Consider the following 23,684-nt stretch of genomic DNA (forward strand, 5'->3'; position numbering starts at 1 on the left):
TGGTTTTTCACTTACGTGCTCATGGGAAAGATTCAAAATGGTGCCTGGTGGAAGCCCAAATAAGAAATTGAAGACAATGTGATCATAGGGGAGGGAAAGGGGAGGCACCCTCATCTAAATCTGGAAGATTAACCCCATATTAACAACCTAGGCTGTCCCTATCGTGTGTTCCTCACTCTCAAGGACATCCATGCTCTTCTTCTCCAAGTGTGTAACTTTTGCTCCTGCCCTAAATAAACTGCTTCTTGATGTGCTCTCCCACACGTACTGTGCTTCTAATATGTGCCTTATAACCTTGGTCTCTTTGTGGAATTCTTTCTCCAGAGAAGACAAGAACCAAGGTCCTCTCACCTGCCAAGATCAAGTTTGGGGTAAGAATTTTTACAGGCAAAATTTGTGGAAGGGCTGCAGGGTGTGTGACTTTCTTCTGATTGGTTGGTGGTGAGGTAACAGGGTGATGTCCCAAGGATCTCAGTCATTGGCTTTCTGGTTCCAACCAGTCTGGGTCCACATGCTTGTGCTCAGCCTGGAGTTACCATCCTCCACCTGGGTGGGAGCCTTAGTTCCTGTAGAAGAACTCAGAGACATGTGCCAGGTTGTTATGTATATCACCCAGGGAAGAACCAGGACCCTGCCCTATCCTGCACTGCTGCTTCTTTCTGCATTTCCTCACTCTCCTAATTAGTAACTCTTTGAATCTACCCTTTGGAACTCAGGGGAGGCCAAGGAGACTGAAAGTCTTTTTCCTACAAGCAAGAAACAAGGGACATGGAAAGGTTTGGGGCCCCAGAAGGGCCCCACAGTGTCCTGCTCAGTTTAATCCCCTTTTCTTTGATACTCCTCAATCTTGAGGGGAATAGGATTGGACAAGAAAGGCAACAACATTTTGGATAGAGAGGTGAACTACAAACTCAGCAGAGGAGCTCGGTTTTAGGGAGACTCAAGTTTCAGATAGACACTTAGAACTATTTGCAAATGATTTTGATTAATAAAGAACATTTTCTTGATTTGTGATAACAAAAGTAATACCTTACAATTGACCAGCACTTTGTGGCTAACAAAGCACTTTTTCCTTGCATTATTTCCATTGCTCCTAAATAAAACTCTCTAAATTAGTCAGGGCAATTATCCTGGTCCCAATTTCACGGATGGGACACTAAGCCCCAGAGATTATGAGTGAACCAAGATGAGGCCTGAGAGCCTTGTAAGTAGTTCCACAGGACCCAAAACCAAATCTTCAGTCTCTGAGTCAATATTCTCTACAGAACCCAAATAGTAAGGACCATTTTTAAGATAATGTAACAAAAGCTCTTTATCTACTGGATGTAATTTGTTCATTTATTCTTAATTTTTAAAAAACAATGTTAAAGATATACCTTCAAATGGCATTTTGTGTTTTCTCCAAGTTGGAAGTACCTTCCCTGATAACACATACCCTGGAGACTTCATGAGTTCCTGTGTGGGTGGAAAGTTGTGTCTCACAGCCTAACAGGAGAGTCTTGATCTGAATAAAAAGTAGACTTGAGTAATAATGTACGACGGGAGTGATACCACTGACACATTTCCTAAAAAGATCCTAAAGTCTTTCTCATCAAAACTGTGACCAATGTTTGGGATCATCTTATTAATATAACAACAAAATACTTAGTATATTAACTACATGTGAAGCATTACTGTAGAGTCAGAAATAGCTCTTGTGACTATTATATAATGACATTAAAATTATGGCTCCCTGAACTTAAAAGATGTGAATGTATGGTATGTAAACTATACCTCAATAGAACTATTTTAAAATATTAATGTTTCCACTCATGGACATTTAGCTCCAGTAACAGCAGAAGTTTAAGGAGAATTTTATTCTTTTTGACAGTTTTTGTAATTCTGTTCTAATCTCAGTAAGAATCCTCTTTTTAAAGGAAAAATATGTGTTTGGTTTTTTTTTGTTTGTTTTTTTGCGGTACGCAGGTCTCTCACTGTTGTGGCCTCTCCCGTTGTGGAACACAGGCTCCGGACGCGCAGGCTAAGTGGCCATAGCTCACGGTCCTAGCCGCTCCGCGGCATGTGGGATCTTCCCGGACCGGGGCACAAACCCGTGACCCCTGCATCAGCAGGCGGACTCTCAACCACTGCGCCACCAGGGAAGCCCAAAGATGTGGTTTTGTAACATACTTTTCAATAGTGTTTAAGAAGTTTTCCTCTATCCTTGACCTAGTCCCACGCTCTTAATTTTATATGACTCTATGCTTTTTCACCCAAAGCAGAGTAATATTAAATTGAATTTCTAGGTAACATTATAGACAATTCAAAACTAAAGTTCAGTCTTTTCCTGAAAAATAACTAATGTACATAATAAAATATTTTTTAAATGCTCAAGAGGCAAGTCCTAACCCAGAGGCATAAATTTCAGTGTTTGGAATCAATTTTAAAAGCTAAATCTGAAAGGTGGTCAAAATGTCTCAACAATACACAGCTTAATGGTACAAAAACTTTTTAAAAGAACTCAAAATGCTCCCCTGTAGTTCTATGCCTCACAGCTGGGGGTGGGAGGCATTGTTCCCGCGCCAAGTAAGGAGGGGTGGGGTCTGATGAGGCTGGACCCGGCGCTGGGCTCCAGCAGACTGAACAAAGCCCTGCTTTCCTGCTCCGAATACGTCAGCACACACAGACCCAGCTTCATTCGAATGCAATGTCTCCAATGAGAGGAGGATAATAAGGCAGTATTACATCCCAGTAAGGCCTTTGTGCTCTTGGGATGAACTCTGATGCAACAGGAAAAACATAGTAAACTATTGCTGTTGTTAGTAGGTAGCCAAGTTTTGAAAAAACTTTTTTCTATAGTTCTAACTTAGCCCTATATGTTCACATGTTTGGTACAATGTGCTCCTTTTTTTGTTGTTTGTGTGTTTGCTTTTTAATTGGGGTACAGTTGTTTTACAATATTGTGTTACTTTCTACTGTACAGCAAAGTGGAGTTCCCTGTACTATACAGCAGGTTCTTATTAGTTATCTATTTTATACATATTAGTGTATATATGTCAATCCCAATCTCCCAGTTCATCCCACCCTCCGCCCCCCACCCTGATACAATGTGTTCTTAAGCAGATTTTACTTCATTTAAGTTGCACTTTGCTTAACCCTAAAATCATATTTTGACAGTGACTGAGGGCAATATGCAGATGAGTTCCTTTAAGAAAAGTACAGTGTAAGAAAAGCAAATCTTAGAAAACCAAGCTAGATGTCAAACTGAGCAGCACAGACAGTAAGTACAATAGGAATTCAGAGAATGTGGATATAAAATGTGAATCATCAGAGATTTATACTAAGTTCATAAATGAGGTATACTTACAACATAAACTGATCAGCGAACACAAAAGCTCAGTGACCCAGGGTTTTCTAATTATTGGCTCACAGATGCCTTTAAGAATCAGGTGAAAGCTAAAACTCCTTTCCCCTGATCAATGAACATACTTAGGGCACAAAATTTACATAAAATTTTAGAGGTTTACAAACTCCTTAGATCCCAATCAGAGAGACCCCCAAACTCTCCAAATTAAGAATTCCTTGCTTCTGTACATTTCATCCAACAGTTCTTAGTCCTGTTTTCCAGCACTCCCCTGCTGGACTATGTGATTGTTTGCCAAGTAGTGTCCTGTTGCCTAAACTCTCCTTACTCTAATCCAAGTTGTCTTCTCCTAAAAGCCTCTTTGCTCCTATCACTTTCCCACCCAAAATGTTGTTTTTCATTGCCAAAGCAACACAGTGTAAATCCTTTAATCTGTCATGCAGGGTGTATCATGACTGGATGTCAACCTATCTGTTCCTGCTATAATTTTTTTCCCTGCAATATACTCAGATTAATTGTATCACCCTGTCCAGCCTCTGGAGAAACACTCCCCTTACCAAGCAACCAACTGCATGTAGCTAGCTTAGTAACTCACTACCTTGCATTAGTTTTTCCTTCTTTCCCCCCACTTTGCTTTTCCCTCACTCGTGCTTACTTGCCAGAGGATTCCTTATTTCCTTGGAATTGCTTTTAGTCTCTGTTTTCTAGGGATTCCAAGTTAAGACGGATAGTATTTCTTAACTATGAGATTAGCAAAGAGCTAAAAAAACTGACTCATCTAGTAGTGAGGCTGTAGAGAAACAGGCACTGCAGTTTACTAGAGCAAACTCTATTTGTTAAAGCAAAAGATGTTCATCCCTAGATTGTAAAGCTGAACAGTGGAGGACTCTGCAGCTATAAAGCTTATCTGTTGCTATGGAGTGATCCTCAGGATACATTCGGTGAATAAAGGGTAAAGAAACATGTAAGAAAAGGGAATGATAGTTAGATGTAGATAAATAGATATAAGTGTATATATATAGATACACATAACACACATATGCTCATTATTTTTTTAAGAAAGGAAGATTACAGAAAAAAATTATAGATAGTTACTTATAGAATGAGGAAGAGAACAAGGGAAAGTGATAGGATGAAAGCTAGGCTTTTCAAAATACAATTTGCTTTACAGTTTTACTGGAGACTAGGGAAATGTTTCACCTGCTAAATCAAAAAATGAAAAAGAGTAATTCTTAAAGAAAATAAGAAAATAAATGAATTTAACCATATTTCAAGTTGGTGCCATAACCAAGTATAGAGACTTAATTCAATTGATTTTTTAAAGTATTTTAGCTGTACAGTGGGTTATAGTCTAAGGACAAAAAGAATCATAAAGCTATCCTAAATTGCATCCTGTGGTCTTGATATTAGTGGTAGCACTGTTATTGTTATTTTGGAACTACAGATAAAAATAGCTAGATAGCAAGATTCTAGATGGCTGGCTGGCTGGATGGATATAAACAAAATTAGTAATTATGTTAATATTTACTAATTATGTTAATATCATTAGGAACAAAGATCTTCAGCATAAGAGGAAAGAGATATAGACATAAAATGAAAGAAGTAAGAATCTTTTCATCTTTATTTTGAACTAGAAATAACATATGAATTCATGACTTAATTTTCTCTTTCTAAAAAACTTATTCCTTAGCTATGTCCACTAAAGTAACCTAGAAACAATAATAACCCAGCAGCAATGAATAGCTCTAGTGTCAAAATTGTCATCTCCAAATGCCATTTTCCACTAAAAATAAATCAGGACTTCTTGGAGACTTGGACATTCAAGTCTGGGGTAGGAAATGTATGCTATGCGCCTGGATGTCTTCTTGTGCCTGAAAGTGAGAGATATCAAAGACTACTAGGGCCGTTGAAAAAGAAGACAGGAGCCAGCTTAAGGAGACTCCCACTGACCAAAGATGGGATGACTTCAGAAATACACAGAATAATGTCTGTGATGGCTTTAAACATGCCAGTATGTAAATGCACATGGTTGTTACAATACTCCACCCACCCCCACCAAGGGAGGAAAAGAAACTTGTCTCCCTAGACGTTGCTAGTGCACCACTCATTTATTCTGCAGTTTGATGAAGAGGAAGCGTTCAACCTTCCTTTCCTATCAAGACTGTATTTCAGGAATGGTAGCCAGCTTCCAAGCAGCCCACGGGGATTCTTGTCCATGGTAGACACATCGTCCTGCAGTCTCCTCCCACCTGAGTAGGCTGACTTGTGCAAATAATAGGATATTCCGGAAATGACAGTTTATGACTTCTGCCTTCCTTAAATTATTAAATTTAAGGGTTAAATGATCCTATCCACTGAACAGTTTTAATAATAGTCACACTGTATTTCATCTAGTCCCTGGGGCAGTGGGATAGAGGATGAGTTTTCAGGTGACAAAGCCTGAAAACACAGTGACTTATTATGAGTCATTATAATAAATGTTTATTATTGCTTTAAGCCATTAAGCTCTGAGGTAATTTATTGTGCAGCAATAGATAACACTAAATAATATTAACTAGCCAGACAGTGGATGAGGAGTAATTTTTAATAGATCTGAGCTAATAGTGCAGGATAAATAATAGAAATGAGAAACACCATTTTGTAAGCACCAAGGAAATAATGGCTGCTTGAACTACTCAGTGAAAGGTTGATAGAAAACTATACAATGGTTGTATCAAGCTGACGCCACTCGAACCAACTGATCAGTCATAACATAATTAAATGTAGAACAAGCATTGTGTGCCTCTAATGTGATGTATTTAGAACTACACAGTCCCACCCATAAAGCAGCCCAAATGTGAATCTAATAAAGCCTCTATATCTATAAGTTTATGAGAAATATGGGCAATAGAGGAAAACAAGCTAACTGACATTATAAGGATATAAACAACCAAATCCAGAATGGAAAATTCTACTGGACAAGTGACACAAAAATAGCATGTGTGGGAAGAAACGCAGAGGGAGAATTTTTATCTCAGTAACAAGCCTTAAGACACATAGTGTGTGGGCTTCCCTGGTGGTGCAGTGGTTGAGAATCTGCTTGCTAATGCAGGGGACACGGGTTCGAGACCTGGTCTGGGAGGATCCCACATGCTGCGGAGCAACTAGCCCCGTGAGCCACAACTACTGAGCCTGGGCGTCTGGAGCCTGTGTTCTGCAACAAGATGAGGCCGCGATAGTGAGAGGCCCGCACACCGCGATGAAGTGTGGCCCCCACTTGCCACAACTAGAGAAAGCCCTCACACAGAAACGATGAGCCAACACAGCAAAAATAAATAAATAAATTACTAAACTCCTACCCCCAACATCTTCTTTAAAAAAAAAAAAAAAAGAAATACTGTGCAGGTGCATTTGTGGAACTTATTTGGGTGCTGATGAATTGTCAAAAAAACACTTTTTCAAGACAATCATAATTAGCTGAACACAAAAATTAGATGACAGGAATTAGTGTTAATTTTGTTGGGTCTAATACTATTGTGGTTTTCTTTTTTAAAGTTTCTTATCTGTTAGTGATACATACTATAGTATTTACAGATAAAATAAGACTTGCTTCAAAAGATTTTGGCAAGGGCTTCCCTGCTGGCGCAGTGGTTGAGAGTCCGCCTGCCGACGCAGGGGACACAGGTTCGTGCCCCGGTCCAGGAAGATTCCACATGCCACGGAGCGGCTGGGCCCGTGAGCCATGGCCGCTGAGCCTGCGCGTCTAGAGCCTGTGCTCCGCGACGGGAGAGGCCACAACAGTGAGAGGCCCGCGTACCACAAAAAAAAAACAACGAAAAAAAAAGATTTTGGCAAAAAAAAGTGGTGGAGAAAGAAACAATGAAACTAAAGAGCTGAGAATTGATAACTTGAAGCGGGCAACGGATTCAAGGAGGTTCATTGATACTATTTTTTTTTCTACTTTTGTATACATTTGAATTAAAAAACAATAGTACACAGAATTCACATTTTGTCTAATTTGTAAAATTCATAAGGGATAAAATAAAAAAAAATATTCATGATCACACCAGTTATAGATAACTACCTTTAAAATTGGGGGATGTTTTATTCCAATCTTTCTCCATCTTCAGTTCTTAGCTGCCGAAACAAAGTAAATCCATTATTTGGTGCCACCTATGGAAAACGTATTTGAAGGATGTAAATTATAAATTAAATTTCTACTTTCTGTTCCTCTATTATTGAAGTAGCTAGAAAATAAGAGTCAAAAGTAAGGATTCAGTGTAGATTTTATCAAGCCTCTCTATTACTGTGGCTTAAGGGGAATAATTTTTCTCTCTTGGTTTTTGTGTAACTCAGATGTCATTCACTTTCTATAAGATCCTTGAGATCTGCATAAACTATGAAAGTCCAAAGACCGTTCCAAGATTAATGCAGATTCCAGGAGAAAGGTGAATGTTCTCAAAGCCATCTCTGGTTCCATGGTCCTGCTTCCACCCACACAGACTCTACTCCGGACCATGTATGCCTAAAAGTGACAATCAACCTCTTTGACTTCTACTAAGTTAACAAGGCCACTCACACTTTGAGATGGATCAGACTGTTTATGTTGGTGCAGGGGGACAGGATGCATGCAGATATAGAAGGGAAATGTTTATATCCACTTAAACAACTCTCATCCTGTGTTTTGGTCATCCCACCATAGCAGTGAATACATGGTCATTCCACCCCATCTCTTTGTCTTCTTGTCATTGCTTCATATTGCTCCAAATGACTCTCTAGGTTAGAATAAACCAAATTTCCCTCCTGGACTTGGCCAGAGCAATTTAGCTATTTTCTTTTTATAATACAGGTTTATGCTCACATTAATGCAACTAGGGTCCACCATCTACTCCAAGCAGCTCACCTAGAGAGTTTCCCAAAGGCAATTCTCTCTTTAAGAGGAGTTGAGTCCAACTGTTAACATAATACGTTTGGGCACTTACACCTGGAGAACAGAACCATTAGGATTGAGGCCCACAGATGGCTGCCAGTACTTTTATTAGTGTGTAAAGAGTAATTGCATCTCATCCTTCTTACTCCATGAGGTATCATCAAAGAGTTTGGTGAATGATCTCCCCAGCAAGGGACGGAAGGCCATAGGGTAACGTCAGCAGGTAGAGTGATGGTCACCACCCTTCCCTGTAAGTATGTTGAGTCTTTACATGACCACATTCCAGTGTACAGGGAGCCCCATTTGTTTAACACTTGTTTGTATATTTTTCAAAGGCTTAAATTTTGAGCATGTCATTTTGATATCCAATAAATTTTAGCAGATAAAATGATATCCATCATATCACACGTACCTTATTCTCCCAGCTTATTATTCAGATGAAAATAAGTTATACAGGAAAGCAAAGTGACATTAATGAAGCCATCCAACACAACAAATGGTCTAAGGAGGAGGAGATTCAGCTGTTTCCCTTTTCCTTTAAATCATGGAGAAATATGTTATATGTGCAGAAGTGGAATCCTTCAGGCCATATGCTCCTGCATTGCCAAGCAACATGCTTATATTCCATTATTCATATGGGTTTATTATCACACCGCATAAATTTCATTTTAAGTGATGTATCTGTGACTTTCCGTGTGCATAGAGAACTCACAAATCTGTAGCCATAAATTTCTTACAGATCTAGCTCAAGGTGAATTTTCTCCAAGAACTTTTTCTTTCTGCTCTCATCTCATAACGAGAATTCTAAAACTCTGCCCTCATTAGGCTCAATATGTATAAAAGACTTTCTCTTATCCAAAGCAACCAGAATCTGTATGATGGGTAAACTGAAAAAATAGAGTAACCAGGGGTTATACGTTTCTAAGTCTCTTTCTCAACCACACACTGAGGACTAATAATTACATTTATCTCATTGAATAAATATGAGAATGAAATGAGTTACTACATATAAAGTACTTAAAATGGTGCCTGGCACTAAGGTGAGGCCCAAATAAACTTTGAACAGTATATTTTACATGTATCACATATATATTAAATAAATACATTGTTATAAATAAATTATCATAAAGTCCTTAGGGGCAATACTATGTTTTCTGTTTTGTATTCACCCTGGTATAAAATAGAGTGGGGCACGGCACTCATTCTGTGGTGAAAAATTAGTAAGCAAGTAAATGATGTTTAAATGATACTAAAACAAAAAATATTAAACCTTCTATCATCTCATTTCCAATTAATTTTTATACATCAATGTTTATCCTAAACTTCAGAAGTCTTAGAATGGTCTAATTACAAGAAAGTTAAATTCTTCATGTTGAATATGACTAACATTTTCTTCTGCATTGTCACCTCTCCATGTTTAGAGGTAGAAGAACCTGCAAATTGTTCTTTATGTATTAAGAATTGAGGATAGAAAACATTTAGGGATTGGACCTGAGATAAGAAAACAGTTCTATGTATAGTATCAATGATTCCTCAGGGTTTTTTTAATATTCTTAGCTACTATCTAGTGGATGCTTTAGCCCTTTGACTGCTATTCTGCTTAACTCACAAATCTGTCTTACATTCTCAATATTCAACAAGTTCAAGAGCCAGTTCATTAGGTACTTAAAGGGAGAAAAAAGGCCTGTTATCACCTGCTCTCACCTCCAACTCAGTATAACTAAAAGTAGATTTTTATATTTTCCTACTAAGCTATATTCTTCTCCGAATGTCCCTATTCCCAATAATGGCACCATATTCTTTCAGTCATTTAATCCTGAAACCCCAAAGACTTCCATGAGATTAAGAGACAAAGAGTGGTAGTTGTGGTGGACCCCCTCTCCCATCACCAGCCATGTAATTTGCTTACTGATCTGATCCTCAAGTCTCTGCCCCATAATAGGAGGCTGAGGACAGGAGTCCCCTAGGAGGGCTCTCAGGAGGACTGAATGAGCCAACATACTTGACGTGCTTAGCAGGGTGCCTGGCACAGGTGAGCTCCGGAAACGTTTTCTGTTGCTAAGATCTTTCGTCTAGGTACCAACACACCTACCAAGTGCTTCTCACACCCCCGTCAACCTTTCCATCCTCAGAGCCATTTCCCTGCCTAGGCGACTCTGCATCCAGCTATCTCCCTAAACCAGTCATGACTCAGTCATTCACTTATTTATTCCCAGGATGTTCAATTAAAAATTCCAATATGCCAGGAACTGCTTTAGGTCCTGGGCCTGCAACAGAGAGCAAAGAGCCCTGACCTCTACTCCCATGGAATTACTGATCTAGTATAGGGTCAGCACGCCATGGCCTACAAGCCAAATCTTGTCCAGCACCCGTTTTTGTGAATAAAATCAGGATACGGCCACGTCCATTCATTTGTGGATTCTCTGCAGAGGCTTTCAACAGTTGGAAGAGCTGAGTTATGGTTACAGAGTCTGACGGCCCACAAAGCAAACTGTACAGTGTCAAAGCTCAGTAAGATCCCACCAAGAGAAAACCTACATCACTAGAGCATTTATGGGGTCATCCTATACAAACCAGGTCAATATTCTTCAATATAGCTCATCATTCAGGTCACTCCCTGCACACCTCTGTGTCACTTACAGGTTGAACCCTCTCAGCCCGCTATCCACAGTTTCCTTCTCCAGCCTACTCTTCTCCTGCCCCTTCCCCTCAATGCTCTCATTCTTGTTGGCAAATCTCACTTCAGCAGCCTTCCCTGAACTCATTAAGGTTGCTTAGGTGTCCTTCCAGTGGGCTCCAAGAGTGTTCATTTTATCACTTGTCACATTGTATTAAAATTGTCTGCTTACTAATGTGATCCCCTCTCAAACAGCAAGTCCATGAGGTCAAGAATGGGGGCTTATGTGTTGTGGAAGGCTCATTACTCAGCACAGTGTCAGACACATAGCATGTAAAAAATGATAACAGGAAATACTCTTTAATGAATGAACATCTACCTCTCTTTGTTTTTTTCTGCTTTTCCCACTGTGTGGATGCCTCACACACATACCTCTCCAAAACCAATCTTGCTCAGGGAAGAGTAGTAAACCTGTGATTAAAGGAACAGATGTTAATGAATTAATTTCAAGGTTTAGAAAAGATTATTTTCAAGTAAGTTTATAGCATCCATATTATATTATATCTAATGTGATTTAAGATCTACTTAATAGCAAAATAAATATTTTACCATTGCCATGTCTGTCTCTAAGGCAGTGAGACTAATTTTGTTCTTAATTTTCTTTTTTCAAGTAAATAAAAATGAACCACTAGATGGTACAATCATCAATTTCAAAGGTAATGACATTAGAGAGGTTTCTTTTATGAAATTGGTAAGACAATCTACTTTCATATAAAAGACCTTTACATATTTTACACTATTTGTGATCTTCAAACAATTATCAAAATCATTATGTAATTCTATAACAGGTTAATTCTGTATTTTGTTTTTCTCCATTTTGGAGAACCTCATACAACTTTTTCAAATTTTTTTTCACAACTATTAATTCAAATGCAATAAGCATATAAATTTTCTTTCATCATGACCCATCTAAACACATTATTTAATGAAATGGCAACATCCTTCAGAGATTTCTGTTTATTTTTTACCTTTTTATGTATGTGCCTTATGCCTCCACCTCTAAGTTCCAAACTGTTGAGAATTTTTGTTTTAAATTCCTCCTAAAACCAAAGTCTAACAGTGTGTTGGTGCTGTGCTGTTAATTATGTTCTCTTCCCATGAGCTCTTCCCCATGCTGGTCTCAGGGTCCCAGGAGCACCTCTCTGTGCCGTTCACTTGATCCCTCAGTGTAGGTGCCCCAGCAGTGCTTTCCCTGAGCATTGCCCTCACCTGCCACACCTGCCATCCGTATGACCTGGCAGAGTGCTATGTGCATAGTAGATACTAAATAGATATGTATGTATGTGTATATATATAGAGAGAGAGAGAAATAAATTTAGGTGAAGCAAATTTGATTAGACTGCCAAATAATAAAGGAAAATATAGGAATTTGTAATGAATATGTTCTTTTTTCTTTAATTTATTTTACTGATGTATACTTGATTTACAATATTGTTTTAGTTTCTGGTGTACAGCAAAGTGATTCAGTTATATACATATATGTATACATTCTTTTTCATATTCTTTTCCATTATAGTTTATTACAGGATACTGAATATAGTTCCCTGTGCTATATAGTAGGACCTTGTTGTTTATCCATTCTATGTATACCAGTTTGCATCTGTGAATCCCAAACTCCCAATCCATCCTTTCCCCACACCTGCTACCCCTTGACAACTACAGGTCTGTTCTCTATGCCTGTGAGTCTGTTTTTGTTTTGTAGATAAGTTCATTTATGACATATTTTAGATTCCACATATAAATATCATACGGTATTTGTCTTTCTCTTTCTGACTTACTTCAGTTAGTAAGATAATCTCTAGGTCTAACCGTGTTGCTGCAAATGGCATTATTTCACTCTTTTTTATGGCTGAGCAATATTCCATTGTGTATATATACCATTTCTTCTTTATCGATTCATATGTTGGTGGACATTTAGGTTGTTTCCCTGTCTTGGCTATTGTAAATAGTGCTGCTATGAACATAGGGGTGCATATATCTTTTCAAATTATAGTTTCATCTGGGTATATGCCCAGAAGTGGGATTGCTGGACCACATGATAGCTCTATTTTTTGTTTTTTGAGGAACCTCCATACTCTTTCCTATAGTTGTACCAATTTACATTCCCACCAACAGTATAGGAGGGTTCCCTTTTCTCCACACCCTCTCCAGCACTTATTGTTTGTGGACTTTTTAATGATGGCCATTCTGACTGGTGTGAGGTGATACCACATTGTAGTTTTGATTTGCATTTCTCTGATAATTAGTGATGTTGAGCATCTTTTCATGTGCCTATTGGCCATCTGTATGTCTTCTTTGGAGAAATGTCTATTAAGGTCTTTTGCCCAAAATGAATATGTTCTTGATAAATATGTGAGAATTTGTGAAATTTATTTATAAATAAATAAAAATTAGGCAGACACTAAAACATTTTTATTTTAATAAAATGAAATAAAATAATGATTATTGGGTCAGTAAAAAACAATAAGCCTGTAAAAGTGTTCCATATTTTCAATTACATACAAACCTGTTATTTCGGGGGCATCCTCATAAGCTGATAATAGTAATGTAAATTGATAAAATTATTATGGAGGGCAGTTGGAATATGTATCCAAAGCCTAGAAGTCATGATAATATTTGAATTTATCTCGAGAAAATTATCATAGATATAAAGAAAGATTTAGTTACAAGAGTTTTATCACAGTGTTGTTTGTAGAAAGTGAAAACTTAAAAACATAATATAATAAACTAATATCTCACAAGTGACTGTGAGAATAAAGTATATTTCATCAATTCAATGAAATAATATTAAACCATTAAATATGAAGTTGTAGAAGTTAATAAATATAGAAAGATGTTTCAAGATATTATGTTTTATTTCTTTTTGAAAAAGTTTATTGATAGGGAGTTCTGCTTGTGAAAGTATAGGAGATTATATATACTGAATGATATTTCCAAATGAAAATATTCAAATCTGAATAAAATATAAAATGTATATTTTCAGAACACTGTTACCTGAAGTGAAAACAATATGAAATGAAAGCAGGAGTCTAAAAAACAGGTGTCAACGTTGACGTTTGCTGCGAGTTCCTGTCAAAACCTTGGGGCTGTGAATTTACCTTTGAGGGCTGCACAGGTTACAGTGGACCAGCCCTAAAAGCGAAGGGCTGCCACAAGTGGGGAATTTTAAGGAGACTGCTCACAAGCCTGGGACCTCTAAGAGGTACACCCTCAATGTAAAAAAAAAAAAGAAAGAAAGAAAAAGAAACCCCATTTTACAACAAGAAGAAAGCAAGAAAATTTGCCTATCTTGAACTTGGGACTAGTTGATGGGAAAATATGTGAAAGAGCAAAGGGCTAAGAATAGCCAAAACAACCCTGAACAAGGGTAGCAGAATTTGCCATCCTAGATATCAAGACCTATTATAAAGTGGGAGAAATTAAGACACAAGATCAGACCAACAGACTAATGGAACAGGGTGGAGAGGCACAGGACCTTGCATAAATGGACAGGGTTCATTAGTGAAAAAGGATGAACAAGTCAATAAAGAGTGTTAGGACTATTGGTTATCCATGTGGAAAACTTTAATTGAATCCTTACCCCATATCAAAGACAAAAAAATAATTTCAGAAGTATTAAGACTTAAATGTAAAAGGAAAAATCTATGGTTCATCTGTTGATGGGCACTTGGGTTGCTTCCTCCATACCTTGGCTGTTGTAAATTGTGCTGCTATAAACATTGGGGTGCATGTATCTTTTCAAATTAGTCTTTTTGTTTTTTCCAGATATATATACTCAGCAGTGGAATTGCTGGATCATATAATAGTTCTATTTTTAGTTTTTGGAGGAAAATCCATACTGTTTTCTATAGGGACTGCACTATTTACATTCTCACCAACAGTGCACAAGGGGTCCCTTTTCTCCACATCCTTGCCAACACTTGTTATTTGTTGTCTTTTTGCTAATAGCTATTCTGACAGGTGTGACGTGATAACTCATTGTGGTTTTGATTTGTATTTCTCTAATAATTAAGGATGTTGAGCATATTTTCATGTGCCTGTTAGCCATTTGTATGTCTTCTTTAGAAAAATGTCTATTTAGGTCTTCTGCCATTTTTTTGTTTTGTTTTGTTTTTGTTTTTTGTTTTTTTGCGGTACGCAGGCCTCTCTCTGCTGCAGCCTCTCCCGTTGTGGAGCACAGGCCCTGGACACGCAGGCTCAGTGACCATGGCTCACGGGCCCAGCCGCTCCGTGGCATGTGGGATCCTCCTGGACCAGGGCACAAACCTGTGTCCCCTGCATCAGCAGGCGGACTCTCAACCACTGCTCCACAAGGGAAGCCCCGTCTTCTGCTATATTTTGATTGGGTTGGGTTTTTATTGATATTGAGTTGTATGAGCTATTTATATATTTTGGGTATTAACCCCTTATTGGTAATAACATTTGCAAATATTTTGTCCCATTCCATAGGTTTTCTTTTCATTTTTGTCTATTGTTTCCTTTGCTATGCAAAAGCTTTTTGCTTAATTAGGTCCCATTTGTTTACTTTTGCTCTAATTTCTTTTACCCTAGGAGATATAGCCAAAGAAAAGATTGCTATGATTTATGTCAAAGAGTGTTATGCTTACATTCTCTTCTATGAGTTTTATGGTTTCAGGTCTTACATTTAGGTCTTTGATCCATTTTAAGTTTATTTTTTTATATGGTCTGAGGAAATGTTCTAATTTCATTCTTTTACATGTACCTGTCCAGTTTTCCCAGCATCACTTGTTGGAGAGACAGTCTTTTCTCCATTATATATTCTCACCTTGTTTGTCATAGACTAATTGACCACAGGTGCATGGGTTTATTTCTGGGCTCTCTATTCTCTTCCATTGAGCTATGTGTCTGTTTTTGTGCCAGCACCATGCTGTTTTGATTACTGTAGCTTTGTAGTATAGTCTGAAGTCTGGGAGATGATACCTCCAGCTTTGTTCTTTTTTCTCAAGATTGCTTTGGCAACTTGGAGTCTTTTGTTTTTCCATATGAATTTTAGGAATATTTGCTTTAGTTCTGTGAAATATGTCATGAGTATTTTGATACACTAAAAATGAACTATCAGAAAGAGAAAGTAAGAATACAATCCCATTTAAAATTGCATCAAAATGAATAAAATACCTAGGAATAAACTTAACCAAGGAAGTGAAAGACCCATACTCTGAAAACTCTGAAATTCAAGAATGAAGCTCCGTCTTTAAGCTTCCCCCTTTGTACCTTCCACTTGATTAAGACCTTTGGGAATATCACAAGGGAGATACATCAGCTCCAGTGCAAAAGAAGAGAAATTTGAGGGGTGAAACAGCCCCATGTTCAGTAAAACACTGAAAAAGGAAATTGAAGATGATACAAAGAAATGGAAAGATATCCATGCTCTTGGATTAGAAGAATTAATATTGTTAAAATGGCCATACCACCCAAAGCAACTTACAAATTTAATGCAATCCTTATCAAAATACCCATGCCATATTTCATAGAGTCATCCTTTTCTTGGTCCTGAATTAAAACATGGGGAGGTCCATTGAACTTTCTGTTTCTCTTGACTAATAAACTCTTAAATTTAAAAATACACTCTCAATCATTAATTCAAATGGTCCACATCAAAATACTAATAACACTTTACTCTTCAAGGCTATTACCCTAAACCCAGCCAGGGCTCATCACATGAATGAAAGGTCTCAGGAGGAGGTGTGATCTCCTGCTGCTGTCTTTCCCTGGGCCAGTGGTTTCTGACTCTGCACCCACACCATCCTCGAATGGCCCCCTTGACTCACACTGTTTACCTGATGGTTTAGTGTCCTCTGTGCCAGGCAGGGATTTCAAGCTAACTGTTTCCCTCATGTGCCCTAACTGTATTGTTGCCAGATTTAGGGAGAAAAGTACAGGACACCCAGATAAATCTGAATTCCAGACAAAAAACAAGTAATTTTTCTGTTTATCTCAAATATTGCTTAGCTGAAATTCAAATATTGAATGGAACATACTTATACTAAAAAATTATTTATTGTTTATCTGACATTTACATTTAAGTAGGTGACCTGCATTTTATCTGTCAACTCTACCTTTGCTGAGTCCATCAGAGACTCCCCTACCAGGCTCCTCCCAATATCATTCTCTAAACCAAGACAAAGTCTCTCTTCAGAATGGGTACTGCCCTTTACCTCTCAGATTCTGTTCCAGCCATAAACTGACTGCCTCTTACTGCCACGGTTCCTTCAGATACCAGGATACCCTCTGGGCAAGGTCTCTTTTATATGTCCCCAAGCTGATCCTAACTCAGAGTGCCACAGCCCCCGGCCTGGTTCACTACCATTGGCCTCACCATTGGAAGGGTTTGAGGCTCCTTCTGCAGCCCCTGGAGCTGGGCTTGTGCATCCCCCAGTATCAGGGAACATATAGAAGCTGGACTTCTTTTTTCTAAGCTTAGGTTAGGAGGTCACTCCATCCACAGCTTTCCCCCTGGGTGGTGGGGTAGGGTTGAGGAGAGGGAGTTATAACACTGTTTCATCCAAAGAAATGATTCTCATCAAATTTTCTTTCAATTTCCACGGGCTGAACCTTTTAAAATCCTTAATGTGGAGTCCAGTAATCCCATAACCAGTTATTAGCTCCTTCCTTTGACATTGTGAATCTTGGTAGTTTACATCACAATTGGCTTTCATATACAACATCTTTTCTGTCTTGGAACCTCAGGCAAAACTGCCAAGTTAACATCAGGAGGATACATGAGTGTATACCCAACAGGTGCTCAAATCATGCTGCCTTCTTTCTTATCCTACAGCTGTAACTGTCCTAGTGGATGGAAAGGAGCCTTTTGCACGGAGACAGTTTCCACCTGCGACCCTGAGCATGACCCTCCACACCACTGCAGCAAAGGAGCAACTTGTGTCTCGTTGCCTCATGGATACACCTGTCACTGTCCACTAGGAACCACTGGAGTCTACTGTGAGCAAGGTGAGGCTCAACTCATGCTGTCCACAGATTTAAGTGAGTCAGTTTCCTTTTGGGAAAGTGAAATGAAATCTGTGTAATAATGAAAGAGTCCGCTCTCTTCTTTCCCCCTGTATATTTGACATTATATTTCACAAATAGGATAGCATTAAAATTTAGTACTACAAAAATACAGCTTTATGTTTAGAATTGCTTTAATTTACTAACTCAAATACCCCTGTCTGTTTAGTCTAGATGTTCTGGATCTCTTGTGCTAAATGCAATCTAATCAAGTGAATTTAGATTCATAATTCAAGAACGAGCCTCCATCTTTCAGCTTCCCCCTCTGTACCTTCCATTTGACTAAGACCTTTGGGAATATCACAAGGGAGATACATCAGCTCCAGTGCAAAAGAAGAGAAATTTGAGGGATGAAATGGCCCCATGTCCGGTGGAACAATAAGGAGCCCTCAGTTTTCTAGGTTTCCTCAGCTTACATACCTCCCCGTACCTTATGACTGATGATACCCTTACCACTGGGCAAATCATGCAACGGCCTTGAGGGAGCCCGCGGTCTCCTGAGTGCTCCCCACATGGGCTGCAGCTGGTGTAAGTGTGCTTCTAGGTCTGCCCGCTCCTCCGTTTAGTACCCACCTTGCCTCAGACCTTCTGGATTCCCTTCACATCACACACACTGCAGGGTGGGAGGGCGTGGATGGAGCATGGCAGTCCTGTTGTCTCCTTCCCAAGTAGAGCTGGACCAAAGTCATTCCTTGCAGCCAATAGCACAAACTCATCTTCATGGACTGGAGAAGGAATGTGGCTCTGTACTGCACATCATCCCCAAGCAAGAAGCCCCTGTGGCACCGCACAATTTACCTCCTCATGTAACTTCCCTGACAGCCTCTCTTTATAGGCAAGGTTGGTGGGAGGCTTAGTGGGATGCAGCCACCTTTAAATCTCCCCCATCACACCTGCATCCTCTGCTAAAGCTCTGAGAACCCCTAGGGCAAGAGCAAAAATGCCCACAGACACAAGGATGAAGTAGGGCACTGGAAAAGGTGGCTTTGGGGAAAATCAGGAAAGCACGGGCTGCTCAATGTCTCAAGTTATGCATCTTACATAAATCAACACTTATGCTTCACTTTGTCTTATCTGGTGTAGTTCTAAATATCACAGCAAAATGGGTGTGAAAGAAGACCTCCATAACGCCACGCTCAGAGTCCTAAAACTTCAGTTGTGTGACAGACACAGTTGTGCTGCTGTGAGGCTAATGGGATGGCTTGGCTGCAGCTGGCCAACGTGTCAGTAAGGCTCCAGCCATGGATCCACACAGTCCTGCTTCAGTTTGCCCCTATCCCCCTACCTCCCCATCCCCACTCCCACCACCCCATCTCGGGGCTGGCTGGGAGTCCAGGACAGTGTGGCATGGAATTCAGGAAACTTGCAGTTGAAGAATCTGGAAAATTGAGCCAGAAAAACATGAGGACATGGGGATCCCTCTGCCGGCTCCTGGAATCCAGAGACTGGATCATCCACCATTTCTCTATCTCACCTCACACCCCACCCAGAAGAGAAAGCCTTAGCCTCTGCACCCATGTTTAGTAGCAGGGGCTGGGGTAGAAGAAGTTCGGGAGCCCGTCACCAATTGTGTTATATACACCTTGGGATAATTTGGGGGCCTTATTGTAATATCACATCATACATGTTGTAATTTAATCTTCCTCTGACCATTTTATCAAATACATTAAGGCAAACATTTTTAATCCTATATTCTCTGAGATTCTATGTGTGCCTAACTTTCCTCCAAAAGTCAAAGGTGTTGATAAATGGAAGACATTTAGGGTCAGAATACTAGTGATTTAGCGAAAGAAACGTTTAATTGTGTCGGAAGTTGTGACTATGAGATAATGTCTGGCTATGGGAATCTGTCTCTTTCATGATGACATTAGAGGCAGATCCCGCTCTTCAAAAATGGCCCTTCTTGGGCTTCCCTGGTGGCGCAGTGGTTGAGAGTCCGCCTGCCGATGCAGGGGACACGGGTTCGTGCCCCGGTCTGGAAAGATCCCACATGCCGCGGAGCGGCTGGGCCCGTGAGCCATGGCCGCTGAACCTGTGCGTCCGGAACCTGTGCACCGCAACGGGAGAGGCCACAACAGTGAGAGGCCCGTGTACTGCAAAAAAAAAAAAGAGAAAATGGCCCTTCTTGGCTCCTGGAATAGGCTACACTCTTTCCTGGAATAAGAAGTTTATACACACTCTTCCCTCTGCCTGAAATGCTCTCATCTTCTCCTCAGAATCCAGCTAACATACCTTCATCCTTCAAATTTCGACTCAGACCTTTCTTTTATAGGAACGACTTCCCTGACCCTCTTTCACATAACTGAGGGTGGTGCCCACTCCTGTTCCTGTCCATTGGTGTAGAATCTCTAACACTTGTCATACAGTGCTGAGTGAATGTGTCTGCTATACATTTTATTTAGCAGTTCTCAAAGGATAAAAACAAACTGTGATCATTTTCAAGAAGCAGTTCTGGACGTTAGTGAACAGCAAAGTACTTTACCAAGATGGTGCACTTGTATTACTCCCAAAGGAATAGTTATTAGAAACTGAAGGAAATAATAGGACAAGTTAATATAAGGGCTAGTGACTATTTACAATAGCCACGTCATGGAAGCAACCTAAATGGATAAAGAAGATGTGGTACATATATACAATGGAATATTACTCAGCCATAAAAAGGAACAAAATTGGGTTATTTGTAGAGACGTGGATGGACTTAGAGACTGTCATACAGAGTAAAGTTAAGTCAGAAAGAGAAAATCAAATATTCCATATATATGGAATCTAGAAAAATAGTACAGATGAACCAGTTTGCAAGGCAGAAATAGAGACGCAGATATAGAGAACAAGCATATGGACACCAAGGGGGGAAAGTAGGGGGGGTCGGGGGGTGGGATGAATTGGGAGATTGGGATTGACATGTATACATTAATATGTATAAAATAGATAACTAATAAAAAATCTAGTGATAGTGTTATTTCAAGTGCAATAATTTTAAGAAAGGAAAGTTTTCAGCTAATAAACATTACAATAGGCAAAAAGAAAAAAAAAACATAAGGGTTAGTGATTATAACAATAGGGCAAGCCAGATTTTTGCATCTTAAAATCTCAAATGATGAAAGTCCAGGGTATTAACCTAAAGTTTGTTTGGGTGTATGTATATATACAAATATATATTAGTATGTATATAAATAGATTATACAGAGAGATAGCAGAGATACAGTAATGAAATTATTTTATAAGAAGAGAGTCTAGAAAGTTTGATAAAATGTGCCAGGAAAGTTATGTCACTCTCATAGTATTCTCAACAAAAACTGACCAAAGATATACCCTGCTATGCTATAAAATAAGAGCTTAAGTCCTTTATTAAAAAGTTATAGAAAATTATATCATAAAAACAGTTGTTTTGAATGGGAAAAAAAGTATTGATATTATGTGAGGGAGGGGACTATAGAGTTTTAGATTCTCAATTGAAAGTTATTTTTCTAGAGTAATTTTTATAGTAAAGTTGATTTTAAGAACTATAAACTATATTTGTTGTGAAGTCAAAATAATGAAGGAGCTTAATCAGAAATGACAGAATTAAACTTTAAGTCTCAAAAGATCCGTTTTCTTTATCTCCATTAACCCATTGACTTTGCAGTTTTCCAACATAGTAGCTACAGTACTAAAATTTAATTTAAAAAACAAAAACAGATAACAGATATCAGCCAGGCCCTGAAACCAGGCAGCAGTGAGCTCCTGCGTCTTGTCAATAGCTGCATTTTCCTTATTCCCAGAGAGCTTGTTCCTTATTGCACCATAACCAGTAGCTGTCTGTGACATGCAGTCATAATTTCTACTCAGTTCAGCAAATTATGGTCACCCAGAATGCAGAAGAAATGCCTGGGGTTCAATTCACTTTTATTGTAGTTATAAACTGGTGTGTAAATTACCAAGAAATCCAACACCAACATCCTTAAACTTACAAATCCCTGACTTCCATGTCATCTTTTTCTCTTCTGCCTCTTCTCCGTCCCCATTCCAAGAAACCTAAGTCTTAGGAAATTAGTTTGGCTGCACATGGAACCCGACTTACAGCTGTCATACCTGCCTAGTTTCGTCTTTATGATCGTCTTTATTGTAAATGAGCCCCACCCCCAAGAAGCACCCAAACTCATGCTTATAAGCTCTGAATGACGAGAAACTAAACTGCAGTGGATTGGCAAGCCCAATGAAGCCGTGGCACAGGGACGGTGAAGGACATCTGCCTCACATTAGCGTTCTCTGTTCTGTTCTCCTCCCTTGGCAGTAACGCTTGGCACCAGTTCATTAAGATTGTTTACCAGTTCCAGAACACGTGCTGGGAAGACTGCCTGAACAAGAAAGACAGGTGCCTTGTCTCCGTAGAGGTGACATGCTAGTAGGAGGCGGCAAGCACAGAACATGCCCACCAGTCAGTGAGCAAAAGCACAGAATGAGTGAGTGCCATGAAGGAAAGCAAGAGGGCGAGGAGACAGACAGTCACTGGGAGAGTACACTCAAGCGGGGATGGTCAGGAAAGGCCTCTCTGAGTAGTGACATCTGAGCTGTCAGCCAGTGAGACTCACCCACGTGTCACAGACAGAGGGGCAGGCTCTCTGGGCAGCGGTTAAACCTGGAAACAGGAAAATGATGTCACATGTTTGAGGGAGAGAAAGGCAGTCGGTATTCCTGGAATAGGAGTTGGTATTAAGATGAGTTTGGAAAGGCAAGCAGAAGCCAGATCGTGCAGAGCCTTGGAAAACACGATAAAGAATTGTAATTCCACGCTGAGAAAATAGGAAGCCTTTGAAGATTGTAAGAGTGAGTCAGAAAACTTGAAGTTAAGTCCTGTTGCTCCTAGTAACTAGCAATTCAGTTTCTGCTGCATCAGTGAAGTCTCTGAGCCTTGATTTCATTATGTGTAAAACAGCAACTTCAAGTATGCCAGCTGTTTTCCATCTGCCCACCCTTCCCCACACCCACACTCCCTGCCCCGTACTCTAACACCTTCTCCAGTGGATTGCAGTGGAGTTTGGCCAACAGACGTCACCAGCAGGCGATGAGGGGGAAGGAGGAGAGCAAGACAGAGTACTTACTCTCTTACGAAGAGGATGGCCAGGGGACATTCTCTGTCCCAGCATTATAATTTAAGCAGTGAGATCTGATTTAATCTGTCCCTTGCTATTAGATGTCTGACTAATGGGGGAAATGTTATCTTTCAAGTCCCCTAAAACATTCACCTATAGCTGACAGAAAGAAAAATCCATTTAAAGACAAGAGAAGGATAATTCCTGGTTGGGTACCTTCTTTTCACTAAGGCCCCACCCCAAACTCCATTGGAATTCCACTGAGGAATTCCCCGGTGGTTAAGTAAAGTATCAACAAACCATTTGAATCCAATGGTTTCTAGAGTCACAGCCACCAAAAGTGATTCAAAATATCTGAGCCCAGCTCCCCAAGTGCAGGAATCCACAATGTTCACATTGGAACGAGCTCGGATGTGTGCGTTTAAACGCCCAAGGGCCCTAAACCATCTTTAAAATTAAACTGAAGATGCAGGAGGATTGTCAGCAAACAGCATCTGGGTGTATATTTCACAGGGACTATTGACCTTAATTTAAAAAGAAATCATAACAGGTGAAACTAGGGTAGAGTATTTTGCAATCCAGAATAGCCATTAAAATATTCTATTCTAGAAGAATTCTGATTTACAGTTATTTTGTGAGATGGACAATTTGTCCAAT

General features: G+C 39.4%; 1 protein-coding gene across 1 annotated transcript in view; it reads left to right on the forward strand.

Moving 5' to 3' along the window:
- The window catches only part of EYS (eyes shut homolog), a 1,667,443-nt gene that overhangs the window by 1,607,667 nt on the left and 36,092 nt on the right, over positions 1-23,684 (forward strand). Inside the window, exon 39 of the mRNA XM_060030409.1 lies at positions 17,726-17,898. Coding sequence (XP_059886392.1) covers positions 17,726-17,898 — 173 coding nt within the window. The remainder of the gene's footprint in view (positions 1-17,725; positions 17,899-23,684) is intronic.

The sequence above is a fragment of the Delphinus delphis genome, chromosome 14, assembly GCF_949987515.2.
Source record: "Delphinus delphis chromosome 14, mDelDel1.2, whole genome shotgun sequence".
Classification (NCBI taxonomy): Eukaryota; Metazoa; Chordata; class Mammalia; order Artiodactyla; family Delphinidae; genus Delphinus; species Delphinus delphis.